Source organism: Tricharina praecox (assembly GCF_024521635.1).
Source record: "Tricharina praecox strain CBS 144465 chromosome Unknown BZA05scaffold_4, whole genome shotgun sequence".
NCBI classification, from domain to species: Eukaryota; Fungi; Ascomycota; class Pezizomycetes; order Pezizales; family Pyronemataceae; genus Tricharina; species Tricharina praecox.
In genome coordinates, this window is record NW_026250406.1 from 1,628,840 (window position 1) to 1,648,057 (window position 19,218).

Here is a 19,218-nt window from a genome sequence, read left to right on the forward strand (position 1 = left end):
TCACTCCATATCCCTAACCCAACACATACCGCGGGGAATCGACGCCGTGTATACTGCCGTTCGAAAATACAAATAGGCTCCCACAAGGCTCAGCCCACCATTAGTGTCGAATATAGGAGTATAAAATCTTGATTATTCTGTCTTCTGCAGCGGCAGAAGGTCCTCTATGTACATGTGCTATCTACATGGCCTCCAGGCTCGTCCTGTCGGTGGGCTGCTTGTAGACCCCATCACGCTCAGGGCATCAGACATGACTGGGACGCCTAAGGTCCGGACGCTTGAGATCCGGTCGCCAGTCGTCCGGCACCAAATATGACTCGGACAAGCTCTGTCGCCACCACCTCCGGCGAGAGCTCCTCTGGCGCCAGGCCTCCCCCAGAGCGATCGGACGTCTGCATCCAACAGTTAGACCAATAGCTGAGATAACCATTGAGCTGAGTGTTGAAAGTTTGAGACGAAAACCTAATTCCATTCAACCATGAAAAGAAAACCGGTGAGAACCTCGCGTCCTCCCCCATCAAGCTACCGTACCAACCCAATGATTCCTACCTCGTGCTTTACTTCCCTATCACCGCCAGACGATCATCATACGACAACCACAAGCCTACAAGATCCGAAAGAAGAAGAAGCACGAGAAACCCATCGCCGAGGCCACACGGAGGTGGCGAGTGGCGGCAAGCAAATTCTATCCGAGGCACCCCCGCTCCTTTATCCATATATGCCTTTTGTTCTGGCCACGATATACTGTGCACTACTTCAGAATACCACTTTTCTTGACAGAGGCGCCGACGCCGGTGACCGGGTGATCTGTAGTGGAACGGTGGCAGCGGCGGCGGCGGCGGATAGCGGGGTTTGTGGACTCGACAGCAAGAGCCTAGTTTAGGTCGCTGTCGAAGTTTTCACGGGCGAAGGTATAATGTGCCCGCGCTGGAGCTAAAAAGGTATCCGGTACCCTCGTCGGTACGCGATGCCCGCTGCACGGCCACCCTATTTTGGACTAAGTCTACTGGACAACGAGGTTCGACAGGGAGAAAGAAAATGCTTTTATATTCTATTGAAGCACTCAAGCTCGCTATGGTGCTGCTTTCCCAACTTTTATCACGATTTGTTTCGAAGTTGTGTTGCATTGGTTGAAAAGTAAAATATCAGTTGGCAGTTCAGTGACGAGTCAATCCAATTTAGTGGCGGGTCATTGTATTTTAGTGACGAGTAAATCCATCTTAATGACATGCCACTAGTCACTATGTGTGCACATAGCGAGTGAGTATTTACGTCTTCAGATGAAGACAACGCTCCATGTCGAGGGATTAATGGCTCCAGCGAGTCTCACGCTGGAGAAAAGTGAATCCGTCGCGCTTTGTGTCTTCAGATGAAGCCAATGCTGCATGTCGCGGGATGGCAGAATGCATCCGTCGAACTTTACCTCTTCAGATGAAGACAATGCTGGATAGCGCGGGATTAGGAAGAATGAATCCGGCGAGTCTCACGCCGAGAAAAGAATGAATCCGTCGAGTCATCACGTATTCAGATGAAGACAATGCTGCATGTCGAGGGAAAAGTGAATCCGGCTATCCGATGTCGTCAACGCCGGGCGCCATCCAGAATGAAGCCGTCGAGACTGAAGCCGGCCAGTCGATACTCCTTTCAAAGCCGGGCAAGCTAGCATGAATCCGGCGACTCGATTCCTCGCGTGCGCCGGCTCCTCGAACAGGCTCTAGAAGCCCACGATACCCAAGTGGAAAACGTGCCTGCGATTATTGAATCAGCTCCATGTATCAAATTATTAGGCGGGAATACTACTCACCATCTGCATGATCAACCTGCGTTTAAGCGCCGTGTATCCGCTCCAACTATTCCTGAGTCCTGACAATCTCCACCTAGCCCGCGATATTCGTTTTGCTGACACTTGCCACCCGTTGACGTCGCGGGTGGCCCACGAGGGGAAGCGAGTGTAGATTGCTGCTGCTGACACATTGCCCTTGTGCCGCGGGTGGCCGCGGGCAAACAGATGTAAAACGTAACCCCAACGCCTCAGGACTTGAACTCATTCGCATTCTCGTAATAGCACCTGCGTTGATTAATTAGCTCCATACCTTCAGATCGGCACGTAAGATGCATCGCCACTCACCTGTAACATGATAAACCCTGGCGAACAGTAGTGTCGCTGATGCGACTTGAGCCCCACGATGAGACGCTTCAGCACTGTGCCTCGGGTCGAACCCTTCCTGTCGATCATCGCCTTCACACCGCTCCCCTCGAAAAGCGCGGCATCTCATTCCCTGCGACGAGGAAGATCTGCAGGATGAGGGTATAAAACAGCTCATTGGGCGAACAAGTTGAGCTTCTCCTTCGCCGCCACATTGCCGTAAGTGCCAAAGTAGGTCGTTGCTCACGCACACAGTCGCATCGTATCTCACTCGTTCCGCTTCAGACGGCTAGTGTTTGACCTTATCCGGACTAGTGCAAGACCATCGTCACGTGACTGGATCGGCTAGGTACCACACACGTCCGGCTCCACCTCCAACGAATGTCCGTAGGTGTATCGGCACTGACGACGATACTTTTGGTTTCACCATCATATCTGCCCCCTACTCAATCACATCGATGCTGCGAGAAATACGGATGGACTATTGTTCGAGAAGACAACGTTCCCCGGCTACATAGGAGTGTCCGAAGAGGTTTGGGCAATTCATGAGATGGACATCCACCGTCGCCAGCACAGTCAGCGGAATTCTACTACAGTACATCAGGGGAGAGGGAGTTGAAGACGGGACTACGAGAGATATGAGGCCGTACAAAATATTTTGAAGATCCATAGGGCTGTGACTAAACACCGCCTGACGCGCGGTAAACATAGGGGGAGACGACGACGGACATCACTTTTGTCCACTATACAAGTTATTCATGATCACTCACTCATCTTACCGCATAGCATAAAACTATAACGTCGTCTTCATCAGGACTAGTGCTTACACGCGTTTAGACTCCACTATAAAGTTATAGTTACACTCTCGGAACGGAGGTGGAGTCTGGACATCACTGACGAGTGCCTTCTATGTAGTACGTTCTCGATCGATCCACTCTATTCTTCTCTCCTTGCCTTGCGACTGACTTTTCGCGAAGTCTCTAAGCCACGATGCGACATTTGCACATCTTGGCGGATTTCTGTCATGCGCAAATCTAATGAGAGACTGGAGACTCGAGAAAGACTCGTTTCGTGTCAGAGTACTACTTGGACCTGGCTGTCGTCGGAGGACTGTTCACCGAAGTTATTGGCCTGGTAGTCTGGTAACCGCAACGGTGAACACGAAACCTCCACCGTTGCCTTCGAACTGAGGTTTCTTAGCGGCTGGCGTTGTCTCGGAACATTCGTACGCGACTCCCACACCGGGTCAAAAGAATATGCCATCGGATAATAGCATCGTGAGTGAAGCATGAACTCTGCGCCCAGTATATCCACCGCCGAGATCCAGGGGCCGATAGGCACCTACCCCAACGGTACCGGGCCACACGCGTTTTTACCCGTGCATCTGATAGGGCTAACTCTATACACGTCGCAAGCCCGCGCGCTTCGGCAGAACATTCGTCTGGGACCTGCACGGACCAGGGAGCGATCTCTACTATGTAGCAGTCAGTAATTAGTTATCGGTGAGTGCATAAATTGGAAGACCCGTGAGTGGAAACTTTTGTGGCCGGCATTATCGCGGTACCTGCATGAAGCTCCGAGACACACACACGCTAGCGAGCTGCACGGTTCAATTGCATCATGACGCGACGGAGACAGCCGCGAAAGCGAAAAGCCCGGAGCGTGCGTAACCATCGGGTTTTTTGTACTCTATTGTAACTGTAAGGACAATTCCGGCTGGACTTCAGTGTCGCGACGCGCGTTTTGGCTGCGCAGGATACGCAGATAGTATCTGTCGGCTTTTCGTCAGAAAACAACTTCAGGCTCCGCACATTTCGGGCCGAGAAATTCGCATTATCCCCACCGCCGTCGCACTACCGCGACTGCGCGGCTTCTCTTTGAGGATTCGACCAATGCGAAGGCCGCAGCCCGGTGAGCGGCGGAGCGCTCCCACCAATTGCAGTCGAATAGCCGACCATCCTGAACGATTCGGTGAGACGAGGCCAAGCGAAATGAGACAAATGCGACGATCTCTCCATCCCGGCTAATAGTTTCGCAAGGAAGAGCCGCCCTCAAACCCCGGGTCCCCGGGTCCCCGGTAGGCGCCCATATGAATATACTGCTCCACCGGTGGCCCTACTAATCTGGGTGTGATAGTGTGTTCTCTGCGAGGTATCTAACCAATTCGCCTTCTGATTGTTGTCTTCTCGTCGGGAGTCAGCCCAGAATCTCTCCGGGCCTCCTGGTAAACACCATGCAGGTACATCCTTTCAACTGGGGACCGGTTACTAGGAATAGCGACGGGACGATACGACAACATGTGTCCATGCGATTTAACGTCCGACAAGCATGCGCTGCTACGGTACCAAGATTACTGGCTGCTTCAGCCACACTCCAATAATACAAAACTTACCGGGCATGCCGGCCAGACGATTCCCGGGGAGTCCCCAGAGGCGATACTCCATTCAGAAGCCGTCATGATGGATGTCAACAGGCAGCTGCAGCTTCCCGCGCTGGCAGAAGGTTGGGACATCAGGTATAAAGAGTTGTTAGGGGCCCCGCTAAGTTGAGATTTCGCCACAGCAAACACCGCCTCGACGTGCGAATTAACTATATCCCTTCCTTAAACCCTCCTTCACCAGTGTCAACCTTGAGGCGGCTCCTACCCCACCAGAACTCAATACAACTCGCAATGTACACCTCATCGATGGCCACCGCGCTGCTGTATGCGCTCCCACTGATCGGCTCCGCCACCGGCTTCCCGGCACCCAACGCCGTCCCCGAGCGCAAATGGGCGCTGACTATCGACCGCCCCGAGCGCTTTTCGCACACGCACTACAAGGGCCGGGTGATCCCCAAAGCCGTCGAGCTCCCGGCGTGGGCTTCAACGCCCCTCACCACGCTAGAGAAAGACATCACCACGACCGCCAACGACGCCATCGCCAACCTCTTCACCTACCGCGACGCCGACTTCGACTTCAAGAACATCTCGTGGTGGCAAGTCGGCAACGCCTACGCCGCCGTTGCCTCCTACGACCTATTCATGGGCCCCGCGCACCAGCAGCAAGTAACCGAAGGGCTGCACCGGCTGATCGAGCGGGGCGACTCCGGCCAATCCGATCCCGTCGGGCTCGAGAACCAATTCAACGACGACTCACTGTGGTGGGCGCTGGCGTGCGTGGACGCGTACCAGGTGTATGGCGACGCCGCATGCGCCACTGAAGCAAAACGGCTATGGCAGTGGGTGAAGGACACCTCGCTGGTGGTGCAGACCGGCATCGCGCCGAACATGGGCGGGATCCAGCGCACCGCCGTCATCAGCGACCAGTGCGCGCTCGAGTACGGCACCTACTGGACTACTAAGCCCGAGGAGTTCTATCTCAACAGCATCACTACCGGCCTCATGGCCCAGGCGTCCGCGAGGATCAATGAGGCCGTCGGCGCAAGCAATGAGCTCGTCGATGTCGCCCAAGGGACTATTAAGTTCCTCAGGAACCACACTGTTGATGCAGGCCAGCTGCTTGTCAACTGGGACGGCGTCGAGGGCGATAAGTGCAGCGTCAGCCCGGGTGCCTACACCTACAACACCGGTAAGTTCCTCTCCCTTCGCGCATCACTCCGTCACTTTACTAACCCCACTCCAGGAGTGTACCTCGCCGCGCTCGTCTCCCTTTTCCACGCGTCAGGGGACACCACATTCCTCCACGAAGCAGAGGAGGTCGCCTACGCCTCAATGGAAACAGCATACTGGACGGACGGCGCGGGGCTTATCACAGACGGCAAAGGCCTGGTGGACAATAGCGACGGCGCGGGGTTCCGGTCGATCCTCCTGCGCGCGCTGGTGCGCCTGTACAAGGCCACGTCCAACGAAGACGTCAAGACGGAGATGCGCGGGTTCGTTAATTTGAACTTTAATATGATGTACACCCAGGCGAGGAGCGGCGACGACTACGATATTAATTGGTTCGGCCCGTTTACCAAGAGAACCGTTTGGGGGCAGTTTGTCGCCGTTGATCTCCTTGCGGCAGCCGCGATAATGAATACGCAGTAGAGCGGGGGGCGACTGGGTGAGGCGTTGGAAGGATTGGAGGAGGATTACTACTGTACGATACGATACTTACTTTCTATTTTCTATTTGTGGGTGGGTGGGTGGGTGGGCACTGGGCGAACCGTGGTAATACGGGCTAGATGAAACGGGGGCGATATTGGTGCGGGGATTAATTCGACAGCTGTGGGTGGATCATGGATGGGTCAAGCCGGCTGCCGGGGCGAACATGGCGGATATATATGTAATCCTATTAGTATAAACCTTCTTAGAATATAAGGCTGAGCGGAAACAACCTGGTCGCGAATACGGACTCTCTACTTCGGTACAAGGAGCGGGGTACCATGATGACAACTGTCAACGGGTACCTGATCAGTGATCACCCATCAGTTGTTTTTGGCTTCTCGAAATGTTACTTGCGCCCCGCACACGCCACACGCCACACGCCGCACGCCACAGACCACGGACCACAGACTACAGACCAAACGCCATCCACGGCACTCATCAGTACGCATGGCAGAGCACGGTCCTAACGGTAAACCAGGCAATCCATTGTCCACACGACCATAGACATGGTGCCCGCACGGTGCAGGCTGCGGTGAAGAAAGACACAGTGGTTTAAGCTTTAAAGTTTTTATCTCTTCACCCGGAAAGTTTACGTGGCAACTGCCAACAGCCGACCCCACCAAAAGAACAAAACAGATCACCTGACTAGGTACTCTCGAACGTGCAACGTGCAACTGCACCTACTCGGTGATGACTGGTTACTGGTAATACGGCACCCGTACGCCGTCGCCTACTGGGACTGTCTGGGGGGCTCTGCCTACGCCAGTCCGAGGCTGCCATGACGGAGAATTGATACACATACCGTACACTTCGCAAACATCGCGTGCGGACACGTGCGGTGCCGTGATACTGTCGTGGTGGGGGTTGTGTGGGGCGTGATGGGCTGGATGATGGATCTCGAGGCGTCTGGACGGGAATGAAGGCTGCGGTGTTGGGGCAGCGGTGAGGGCGTGGTGGTGAGAGTGGAGACCGGGGGAGACCAAGAGGGGGGGATATTCACAGAAATAGGATACGACTCGGGACTAGCGTTCGTTTCGGAGGCACTGTGTGCTGTGCTACCTACGTCGGGATCGAGATGGACGGGAAGCAGTTTCATCGGCAGTGACGTTTATGTGCCGAAGTTGAATGCTGGTATTCCTCCCGCCAGCTTGTTACTTTCGAAGGGGTGATGCATCCACACGGATGTTCGATATCGCCATGTTCTACGCCCGTATTCTATCTTGGTCGAGATATCGGGGGTCTGGGGCTCATGAGTACTTAGATACTCTCGGGGGTCTTTGGCCACAAGCTACGCCGGTTCATGACCCACACACGATATTGATACTCAACCAGATTCCACATTCAATATTCCACTATCGTCCCCCCCCTCCCCCTCCTATGCACCCCGCCCCAATCCCCAACCCTCGGCTGGATGAGACTCCAACACTCCGGACATTTCTTATGCTGACACTTGCAACGTATCCAACGCCACGGCAGGTAGACCCTTACTACGGCTTTCTTGCAAATGCAACATCCGAAGAGTACTGCCTCAATGCTGCCAACGGTGGTGGCGACGGAGTCGACGATGGACAATATAGCCATTTACTGCAAGGTCTGCACGAAACGAGTGTAGCAGGATGCCGATAGGGCCAGCGTAGCCGTAGTCGAAGCGGGCTACCGGCATATATGGCGGTATCTCGGGGGTTTTACTTGACGACCGGGTTCGACTCCGCGTGAGTGGTAGTATGGTGGTAGCATACCGTAGCGCGGTTCGAGATGGATGCGATTTCGCGTGGCCCAGTTGGTCGGCGACTCGTCACTCGACTCGCACAATCGGGGGGGGGGGCATACCGGTAGGTTGTCTCGCTTCACGGCCATTCTTTCGCTCTACGCGCCGAGGGGAGCTGGAGCGGGGCCGGTGGCTCTCGCAGGTGCCAGGTGCCAGGTGCCTTCGGCAAGGATCTAACAATCCTCTCGATGCTGTGTGCTGACCAGACTGTGACGTATCACCACTGGATCCCGGCCGGTGCGCATGATATATAAAGGCCGATCGGCAGCCACGTCAAACAAAAACAGGGATCATGCACGTCGTGGCGTATGTAGGGATCCTACGGGCGCGGGACTTCAACTCCGTCCCTGGACCCTGGGGCTGCGGTAAGTTGATGAGGGATTGGGATAGGTGGAGATGCTTCTGGGCGGAATGATCTGGAAACACCGCCCCTGCTTTGCGACGATCACAGGTGGTGTCCGGGCGGTACGCGGTACGTTCTGTGTTTGGGGTGGCGCATCATGAGAGGGCACTCGCACTCGCCACGGGTTTCTAGGTTTGCGTCGAATTTGATACGAAAACTAGTAGCATATCTCCAGTACGGTAGAGGAATAGCGACTCTGAAGTCTGTTCTGGATGAATGGTGTCGATACAAGACCCAGACCCGCGAGCGACTTTGCAGGTACATTGTACTGTTCCGACGGGTGAGCCAGCAGAAGATACTCTTGCTCGTGAGGCACACAGAGCAAGGGGATATCATTATGTTAACCCTCTTGAAAGAAAGCAACAATCTAGCAGCTCTACCCCACCCAAGCTATGCGCATCAAGCCCCGTTTCACGAAACAGCTTCTCGTTCGTCTCGATCCCGCCGCAGCACATCTGCCACCTCCGAGACGAATCTTCGCGTCTTGCCGCCTCCTATTCCGACGCATATAACCCTCTCATATCTTCCGATATGTCATCTCACCACCACGTCTCCCACGGCCACCAACACCCCAGCCCTCATTCCAGCCTCCATTCCAGCCTCCATTCCAGCCTCCAAGCCTCCAGAATCCAGATCCAGCACAACATGCCCAACACCACCACCACCACCCCCGGCGAGAGCAGTATACTAGCTATTAGCTTCCTCTGCTACCACTGCAACCGCGTCGCGCTGTTCGGCACGCATTGCGGTGCCACGCGTGTCGGCATGTGATGTGTGTGAAGTGTAAGCGTAGCAATTTCGCGTGATGGCAGTTTGGGTGGAGCCCCGGGGAAGGGGGACGTACAGGATGCCCGCGGCCCTTGGGTGTGGGTTATTAGGGAATGAAGCTGCGAAGGGAGAGCATTGGAGTGTACCAGTAGATAATGGAATAGTACACGGTTGGAGTCGGCGCGCTGTGCGGAATGATGAGTGATAGGTGATGCGTGTGGCGTGTGGCGTGTGGCTAATTATGGCGTCGGCTGCTTCATGACTCGTCACCCATGCCCTTCCGATGGAAGCTGTTGATTGTCACGTCTTTGTTTCATTGATCCTTCATGGCTATCACTCGTTTTTTCATTGTTTTGTCACGAGTTTGCTCTCTTGTGTTTGCACGCTTAAGATCTTTTGTCGTGGCACCTACGAAAGGGCCTCATCCTGTCCACGTAGCTAGACATCACCTTAGACATGTTATCCGGTCGAATATTATCCTGCATATCTATCACCAAAACTTCAACAGAAGCTGTTGGAAATATGGAGTAAGATGTGGTGGTGAACAGTGTAGTATTGAAGTGTAAAGGCTGTAGCCTCGTGAGAAAAGAAGATATAGGAATAGGGGTAAAAGCCCGTGCCTTCTACCATGACTAATCTAGACAGACATTTGCAACACTTCCCCTCTTGCTGCCTACCAGCAAGCATTGAACGAGGCAAGGAAGATATGAGAAACCACCTATGGCGGGCATATTCAGGGCCTTACTAGGTCTTAATCAGCAAAGCCGCGCCCCGCTCACATTTTACTGCGCTGTACTGTTAGGTAATGACGAGCACTGAGTGGTACCGCTGGCTTTCTGCTGTAAAACAACCGTACTGTCTCGTACTAGACACACAGTAGGGGCGGTACTGAACAGTACTGCATGCGGCCCAGGGCGGGCACGAAACTAGGAGCAGTTCAAGTCCGTAATCGTCAGTAATGCTTGATACCAAGAGGTACTGTTATCGCCGCATCTCCGGGCGCGGTACTGATGGGTATTACATGCGGCCAGCGCCGCGTGAGAACCATGCAATCTGGATTCCACAGTTCTTGACGACATCTGTGATCATCAACACCATCTCTCTACTTTAACTTCTTGTACAGTAATTACGTGGGGCCTGAGCAGGTAGATCATGGCAATGTGGCAGCTTCTATGTACAGTTCTCCTACCGCCGGCATTGCATCGAGAGTGGGATCCCGACTCCCGAGTATTATTTCATGTGCAAACTACACAGATGGAGGAGTACCGTACATACGGCCCATAAGCATGCCCGCGACGTCGGGCCATCGGTCGCAATTACCTGCGTGTGCCGACGGAGATGTGATCGATCAGGAACTTGGACTCCCGACGGCTTTGAATCAAGTCCGAGAAGACACCTTAGAGTTCAATAGTCAACTTTACTCTACGTTGTGTAGAATACTGGCTACGAGCTTACTATAACTACTTATGTACATGCGGTGGTGTGCATGATGTTTTCCATGGGGTGAATGGTGGTAGCGGGTTGTATTTGTTCTTATTTGCAATTTGCGTGCGGTTGGTTATCGGGCGGTTGGTGGTGTGTAAGGAGCCTGCACTATGGTAGCGCACTCTGCGTCGTAGCCCTCTTGGTTGTCGACCATATGGGTTTTGTATCCATACCGGTTGGTCGCGCCTTTTCCCCACACCACTGAATATCCGCAGCCGCCCTCCTCCAACCGTGATCCGTCTGTCGACATGGTGAAACCAGGCCGGGGGGTTTCTGCTTCTTTCTTCGCTGCCTTCCGGTCTGCAATCACTGTGATGTCATCTAGAGATAAGTCTTCGCACAGAATTGTCCTCTCACTTCTTCCTGCCACTCCCAGCCAGAGGCTGAGGCTTTTCCCCTCTGCGCGTGGGGACTGAAGGAGCAGGCCTGCCTCGTCACGATAATGGAATAGTTTACGGTTGGAGTCGGCGTCCTGTGCGTAGTGATAGGTAATGAGTGTGGCGTGTGGCTGGTCGTGGCGTCCGCTGCTGCATGGTTCGTTACCCATGCTCTTCCGATGGAAGCTGTCAAGAAAAGTGGTATTTTGAAGTAGTTTACAGTCTATCATAGCCAGAAGAGACGCATATATAGAGGAGGGCGCGGGGGTGCCTTGGATAGAGGCCGCTCGCCACCTCCCGTGAGAACGGATGACGGAAGTCAGAGTGATCACGCATGACGCGGTATACTGAAATTCGTGATATCATGACAGAAGCAATGCACTCTAATTTCGGATCCCAGTGAACAAGTGTAGCACATCAGGCCAATACGCAAGAAACGACCTCCAATTCGATCCGAGTCCGACAAAGCCTAATGGCCACCCAAGATATATCACAGCGCCGAGTAACAACCACCACCGCCGGCGTCGTGCAGCTTCTTACCATCTCCGTCTCTCGCAATCCCACTCCGATTGGACCTTTTCCAGCGGCCATTCCTCCCAACTCGCACGTATTACCTAAGATCCCGAACATGCGTGAAGCCACCCTAATTGCCGCCTGTGTAACTTGTCGACATTTGAACTTCGAAGTGTTCGCGGTGTGTACTCTAGTGGAGCAGCAGGCTACCACTAATACGGTGCCGTCTCACATCTGCTTTATCGTTCTTTGCCATTTTTCCTAGAAACAGGAGTGGCAAATTGAGTCAAGATCATTGAGACTTATTTTCTACTGCAACTTGTTCATGCATATCACTCGACTAGCGCTTCAATTCGGGTGTTATCTTCGCACTCATTTCTAATAGACAGACAGAGGCGAGCACAGATTCCCATCATCTAGATGGGTTGCACACAATACATGAAGAAACAAGAAAGAAAGAGGCACTTAAGTCTAACGCCGTCGCGGCCACGAGCCGCGCAAGTTCAAGTTCATGAGATTCAGGTCCTGACACGAAGAATTATAATTGAAATTGATTGAAATTGATTGCAATTGACAGAAAATGATTGAAGTTAACAGAAACAATAGAATAGAAACATTTGGAAAGAAATCAAAGTACAATAACCCCTCCATCACCGTGGTGATGTCGCCTCCTTTCTTGGCAACTTTCAAAGTGGCCATCCATGCAGAAACTAGGGTTGGCAAGTCAGCAGTCCATAGTCGTGGTGGGGGCGGAAGACCATGAAGGAGTAGAGAAGGACTGGTAAACACCTACTTGTGATTTCTTTTGCTTGAGGGAAAATTAGAGAGTCTGAGCCCCGCAGGGCTTGTGCAAACTTTTGGAAGCCCGGAATGCATGAGCATGCGTAATGGCCGCCGTCGAGGTTGAAATTCGACTCGGACTTTGGTTCAGGAATTTGAATTTCGTTCAAAAACTCGGTTTCCCCACAGTTGGTTGTGGGGAAAGCACCGAAAGAAATGCCAGGACTGACCCATCTCGCATAATAGTTCGCCGTGGATGTTCGTATTCCTAACCAGTCTCATGCATCTAACGGCGGGTACACGTTCTCCGATTGATCCGGCGCCTAATTTCTTTCTCAGCCAGCTGCCGACGGCCGTAGCCGCCTGAGGGGAATACCCCTCGAGGCAGATAAATCTGCCGACGACCGTAGCCGTCCGGGACCCACAAACATGAGTTGTGCGGTGCGCCATCCGGGAAGATCAACATGAGGGGTCGGGACCCCCCACACTTCAGTCGTATAATTGCGCAAACCGTTGTTCCGCGCGCCTTCCAATAGCTGAAAGCTAGTACGCCTCATGGCGATATCTTCGAGATGAGAACGCACACTGGGTTAAATCGATGGCGTTGTGACCGTGCGCTGCTCTTCGACCGTATCCACGTATTCGCTCAGTTCGTCGAACATGAGCTTCCGCCTTCCCCTCGGGAGGCATTTCCCCCCCCCAGGCAAAATGTTTCTGCCGACAGCTGCAGTCGCCCAAGAGGACAGGCAGAGTAACTCTGCCGGCGGCCGGCCAGTCGCCGACGGCCGTAGCCGTCCTAGGCGACACCGCCGCGGCAGAAACATTCTGCCAGCGGCAGGGCGACAAGGCCTGCTGAAATCGTTCGAAACGTAGCTGGACGGCAGCATCGAGCTTTCCGAGTCGGGTTTCCACCTCGACGTCCCCTTCAGGCCACCAGAGTGGGTATTGATGGTATTCGTCGACTTGTGATGGTACGCTGCGTCACGCTTGATCCTCTTCGAAGGAATGTGCTGCGGGAGGTTTCTGGTTCGCTGAGCGCCTTGACGTTCTCATTCCACAGCTCAGCCGGCAACGTGTTGCCGAGTGAGTTCTCCCAATTGAAAAATGTCAGGCCGAGTTAGTATGGTGCAGCTTGGTATGGCTCACGGAATCGTGATACCACACCTCTCCTCCATGTAGTTCATCTGGCCCCGATGAAACAAAAAAACAAACATCGGTTGCTCGGACTCCTCTTCACCCAGCAGCCGACGGCCGTAGCCGTCCTTAGCCGGGGCAGAAGCATTCCGCCAGCAGTAGTGGTCAACTTGACGCTGCGAACTGGTGAGTAGATCAGATGTCCGAAGACATAAGAAGTAATCAGCCAGCTGCCGTGGCTAGTCCAGATGTCTTCTCCCAGAGGGAGGAAGACACTGGCGGCGGCCGGCCAGCCACGGACGGGCGTACCCGTCCGGGGAGATATCCCCCCGAGGCCGTAGCCTGTAAGGGGGACGCATCCCACGGCTGGCCAGTCGCCGACGGCCGCAGCCGTACCAGCTGACTTCGTGGAGGCAGAAACCACTCACCCGGAATTTCTTGACAACGGTGATGACATCCTGTTGACGAGCTTCTTGGTATCAGCATTGCTCTTCGTACACAGTGTTCGGAGCATGAATACTAACATTGCCTTGACACTCTGCGTCGATGACTGCCGAGTGTAGCTCTGTGACGGAACTCTCGCGAGAGCCGCCCGATTCCTCGTGAACACTACCAGGAGCCTCTGAGATCTCGCGGATCCCGTCGGGATCCTCACTTCCCCACTTCCTGTGGGTGCGAAAGTTGGAATGCTGGAGCGGCCGCAGCCACTACTATCAGCCAGTCTGGCCTGACTTGGGCCGCAAGCTGTTTCTAGCTTCGGCCTTTCCTCACACCCTTCCTCGTGCGCTTCTTGCCACGCTTGGATCGGTTCCCTATCTGTATCTAAGCATTAGCTTCTGTCTCCTTCTACCACTCAAATCCGCTGTGACAAAACTTGTTACTTACCGCAACAAGCACGGCCCACAAACAGTGAATGCGGTGAACTTAGTCTTGCCCGCAACAAGACTAAGTACACACCAAAACACAACCATGGCAAAACATTGCCCCGGTGGGCCCATCATCTACACTGCGTATGTTATTAGTTGATGATAATTTTGAAGACCAGTGTAGGAGGCACTTACGCGGACATTCTCCGGCTGTAGAATCTCGGTGGCACCTCATGCCACCCAGTTACCGGGGCAAGAATATTGCCCCTGTGGGCCCACCATCTGCGCTGTGTATTCTATTAGTTGATGATAATCTTGAAGACCAGTGTAAGGGGCACGTACCCTGACATTGTCCGGCGACAGAAGCTGGGTGGCACGAGGTGCCACCCAGAAGCCGGGGCCAAAATATTACCCCGGCAAGCCCACCTTCGGCAGTGTCTTTTCGGTTTCCCTTTTCGTTGGCACAGCCGATGAAGCGGAAACGACCGGCTTAAAGAATGAATTCTGCTCACAGGATAAAGTTAGCGAAGGGCGATGGCGGTGTGATGCATGCGCTGAGCGCGCCCGCGATTGGTGGATGATATTGAATCTATAATCGATAGGAGTAGGTACCTTGAAGCTGCTCGAGTAGTTGCGAGGAAGAAAATATTGTGGCAGGTGTTACCTGAATTGTGGTGTTGTTGAATATGTAAAGAGATGATGTAAAGAAAGAAGGAGGAGAGAGTTCGATGGAGAGGGGAAGGGGGGTTTTATGGGGAGAACAGAAGCTAGCGTCGAAGGGCGCTAGCGTGGGTAGTTGTTAGCCTGGTAGGGCTCTAGCGTGGGCTGTCGCTAGCGTAGAATTGGGGCTTCGCACGTGTGTGTAGCAAACAATGTGTGTCGGCGAAAACTATCGTGTCGGCTAAACGACAGAGATGTCAAACTCCCCAGCTCGCTGCGGGCGGCAAACAGTATCGCTGGACTCAGCGAGGCAGCCACTGGTGTCGAGTAGATCTTCATCAACACGAAATAACCTCATCGTAATCGTAATCTCAATTCCCGTGCTGTCTACCGTAGCGAATCACGGATCTGCATGTCTCGCGACCGCCCGAACCATGCTGCCCTACCAACTACCCCTGTATCGCAGCTACCTCACCACTCCGCCGTGACTGGTTCCACACGAAGGCGAGAGATGGTCTAATAAAACCCCCGAAATGATGCACGCGAGAGATGAAGCGAGAGCTTAAAGCTCCGGTGTCTCCCTCGCTGTTTGTTCTCAATGATGTCGACTTCGTATCCAATGTCACTATTACTCCTTTTGCTGTTCGGTATCTTGACGGTGGCGACGGCGGAGGTCCGCATCTCTTTTGACACCGATTACATCTCTCCCCTGCTGACTCGATTCTGTGCGAATAGACCCACTCCCGCTCCTCCTCCTCCTCCTCCTCCCCGCCTCCCTCGGCCGCCCTCGAGCCCAGAACCATCGCCGGTATCGCAGTCAGCATAGTCGGGGTCATCATTCTCCTAGCCATCTTACTCTTCTGGATCGTCCGCCGCCGGCGTTGTCGAATCCGCGTCGGCGATCCCGAGACACCGTATGCGATCCAAACACCACTCGTGCCCATCACATCCGCTACAGCGGTGAGGGACAGGGAGGACGGGACGCACAGCTCAAGGAGTTATCCCACGCTTGGTGGGTAGTCGCTTTCGGAATGGTGGCATGGATGTAGGAGTGAATGGGAGTGGATGATGGCTAATCGGGTCCGTGTGGGAATAGACCCGTATAAGCAGCCCGAGTATCTACAGCAACTGGAGAGGGCGGAGGGAGGAGGAAGAGCGGAGAAATGGCAATGATCTAGCGATGATCCAGCGAATATGGGGCATGTTTGAGGGATGGTGGGGCGGGAAGCGGCAGGCTTCGCCCGTCGGGTGTTGTGATGGTTTTTGTGTGTCTCAGCTGGCGATCATCGGGGCGATCAATGAACTGAGTGCACACCCTCCAACAGTAACCTGGCATATCTGCGTGGATCTACGAAGTGGTCTCCCGGGGTGGACAGATGGTGGGTAGGAACATAGGACGTGGGCGTAGCGACGGAGGAGACTACCTTCATGCAACCTTGATCTCCTGTTCATTTGAGCTTCTCTGTCTTTGCGTCTTACTCGGCCGATTATCTTTCTCTATTTTCGCCCACCTTTGTTGCGCGATTGGAACAATTATTTCGACGGTGAAGGGAAGTACACAGGCGTCATTCATTCATTTTTTATTTTTTTGGCTTGCCATGATCTGGTTAGGTCGCAAGCAATCACTGATTAAACACAAAATTCATTTTTTTGGTTTATTCATCGATTGCATTCGACCCTTGTAGATCAAGGCATCATCCACGCATACACCCCCGTTTCCATGCCACTGTCCAACCCGACTCTCTTCGAGCGATGTGTCGCGGCTTTCCCTGACCTCCGCCAGGCGTGATTCATTTGCGAAAGTGCACGATGTATGGCTCGTGAACGAGTGCTGAGATGTGAGTATCTCGAGAGAACCGTACTCACGGCTTGCCGTACAAGTAAACACCACCTCTGAATTCCGGTTCACAATCTTTCAACGAAACTTACCTCAATTTCTCTTTCTATCTTCTGCTCCGTCTTTTTTTTGCATCTTCTTCTCCGTTTCTTTACCAACTTTTCCGTCTCTTTACCACGCGCACACACCCCAAGCGCACTCGGACTCGGACTCTGTACGACACAGCCGTCAACCCTGCAAATTACGTCATCGGCCTTCCCCTCCACAGTCGTCATGTCGCAGCCACCCATGATCGCCCTGTTCTCGAACAGCAGCTGCTTTCAACACCGCCGCGAATCCGACCCGATGGCCACCGATTCTCACCCGCCAACCGTTCCTCCGACTGCGCCACTCGCCAGCACAGCGCTCACTCCCGCCGCCCCCGCCGCTCCTGCGGCCACCGTTCCTTCCGCCACCGCCCCTGCACCCCCCACAGCAGCACGCACGCCCTACCCCCCACCGCACTACCCAAGCAGCCACTTCGTCCTCGCGGCGGGCACGCTATGCTTCCACCCGTCTTCGCGGCGCGTGCTGTTAGTGAGCGACACCTCGCCTCGGGGGGGCAAGACATTCTTCCTTCCGCGGGGGCGCAAAGACATCGGCGAGACGCTCTCTTCGTGCGCGATCCGCGAGACGCTCGAGGAGGGCGGGTACCACGTGCGGCTGCTGCCGACTTACAACGCGACTTCGCAGCCGCTCGCTGCGCCGCAGCTGCAGGAGCAGAAGAATACGGAGCCGTTTTGGATCGCGCTGCATAACCTTGCGGGGAGAAGGTTGTATCTCTGTCATTACTACTTGTGCGAGGTGCTGGGCGCGCAGCCGGAGAGGGAGGAGGACTATGGCAAGAGGTTCGTGGGCACGCATGAACAGAATTATGATGCGGACCTGATTGGCGTCGATGAGGCGGTGGGAATGCTGAGTGGGAACGCGATTGTTATGAGGGATGGTCTGCCGAGGTGGGCGAGGGATGGGACTGAGGTCACGTGGGAGAATGTGGGCGGTTCGACTTACCTCGAGGCGTTCCTGGTGGCGCTTGGGTGGCGCACGGTGGTGGAGGCGGGTTGGGATGATGACTGAGGAGCTGCGATGGATGTGGCGCATCGGTTGGTGTTTGCACTGATTGCATGGCTTTTGCTGGACTTGTGTGTACAATGTAGGTACTGCACAGGTTTCTGATCGACTATACGAGATAGTATTCCCGTGAAGAGAAGGGCGAAGAGCGTACCATTCGTAAAAGTGATGTGAAGTAGTCCGAATAGTAACGGATGCACTATTTCACCTCCGTGTGTAAACATCGAAGGCTGTTCTGCCTTTAGGTATTGCGTTCCTTCTGCTGGCTTTCCGTCCTGACTCGCCACCCCGCACAATTTGCCCTGCATCATTTATCACCGAGTAACTCGGGCATACTGGAGTGCAAATACGATATGCAGGTAAGCGTAAGTTGCGTACCTCCACGTGGCATCGGCATCTCGCATCTTGAGCCTTGGCTTGTATTCCGCAAGAATAAGATACTTTCATCGGCGAACGTCTTTAATGCCATAGTTTTGTTCAACGTTTCCACCCAACCACTACTCAAACCCACCGCCACCCCCCACGGGCCATCACGTAAAACCATTGTGACGAGCGATGAAACATCCGTCGGCGAGAGAAAACGAATGTGGTTAGTAGTTGGCTACGGGCATCAACGTTGGTTGGCAGGGCGGGTCGACTACTGAGCGAGGAGAGGGACTTGCGCTGGGTGACTGGGTCGAGTGGAGGTTTCTTTTTCTTCTGCTCTCTGGATCACCATTGATCGAATAGACGATCAACCCCCTATCTCAGCTCCCCCCTCTGTGTCTACTCCCTTCCTCATCCGGGCGCCTATCGACCCGGCGTTAGCAAAGAGTCGTCGTAAAACCACTGCACCACCACTAAAACACCCGTCTACCTACTCGCCAATGCCTCTGCAGACTGGAATGCGGGTCGACAACAGGAGAACACACAAGGAGAGAGAGGATGTAGATGTTGATCGTCTATTGTGTAGATTATGAGAGAGAAAGAAGAAGAAGCAGCAGCCGACGGAGAAAGCAGCCTGAGCAGGTGACGCGCTGGCTCCGCCAACGTTGATGCTCACTAAGAACTAACCTCATCCGTTTCCTCCCGCCGGCAGCTTCTCCGTCGCTCGCGACAATGGGTTTATGCAGTGGTGGGCTTGCGTGGTGGCGGGATTTCATGGTGGTGAGGTCGAAACGTCGAAACAAAATCATCACATTATAGACGTTTGTCGTAAAGGCTATTCTGCCCTTCGGTGTTGATTTCACTCGGCGGGCGTTCCGTCGTGACTCGGTACCCGCAACATTTATCACCCGAGTA

General features: G+C 54.0%; 4 protein-coding genes across 4 annotated transcripts; 3 read left to right on the plus strand and 1 right to left on the minus strand.

The window, feature by feature from the left end:
* The first annotated feature begins 4,706 nt into the window (after positions 1-4,706).
* On the plus strand, positions 4,707-6,267 carry BZA05DRAFT_471633 (glycosyl hydrolase family 76-domain-containing protein). Its single transcript, XM_051487976.1, has 2 exons — positions 4,707-5,715; positions 5,770-6,267. Exons 1-2 carry the CDS (start codon positions 4,818-4,820, stop codon positions 6,174-6,176), a joined length of 1,305 nt encoding a protein of 434 aa, XP_051342748.1. The 5' UTR covers positions 4,707-4,817; the 3' UTR covers positions 6,177-6,267.
* A 6,653-nt stretch (positions 6,268-12,920) lies between these two features.
* Positions 12,921-14,680, minus strand: BZA05DRAFT_416275 (uncharacterized protein; the record flags this gene model as incomplete). Its single annotated transcript, XM_051485393.1, has 9 exons — positions 12,921-13,353; positions 13,477-13,640; positions 13,774-13,863; positions 13,893-13,922; positions 13,989-14,153; positions 14,236-14,280; positions 14,422-14,470; positions 14,526-14,612; positions 14,673-14,680. 9 exons carry the CDS (start codon positions 14,678-14,680, stop codon positions 12,921-12,923), a joined length of 1,071 nt encoding a protein of 356 aa, XP_051342749.1.
* A 929-nt stretch (positions 14,681-15,609) lies between these two features.
* BZA05DRAFT_389101 (uncharacterized protein) lies at positions 15,610-16,554 on the plus strand (the record flags this gene model as incomplete). Its single annotated transcript, XM_051482729.1, has 3 exons — positions 15,610-15,663; positions 15,726-16,002; positions 16,087-16,554. 3 exons carry the CDS (start codon positions 15,610-15,612, stop codon positions 16,161-16,163), a joined length of 408 nt encoding a protein of 135 aa, XP_051342750.1. The 3' UTR covers positions 16,164-16,554.
* A 507-nt stretch (positions 16,555-17,061) lies between these two features.
* BZA05DRAFT_389103 (uncharacterized protein) lies at positions 17,062-18,113 on the plus strand. Its single transcript, XM_051482730.1, has one exon. The coding sequence runs from the start codon at positions 17,101-17,103 to the stop codon at positions 17,941-17,943; it is 843 nt and encodes a 280-aa protein (XP_051342751.1). The 5' UTR covers positions 17,062-17,100; the 3' UTR covers positions 17,944-18,113.
* The last annotated feature ends 1,105 nt before the right edge of the window (positions 18,114-19,218 follow it).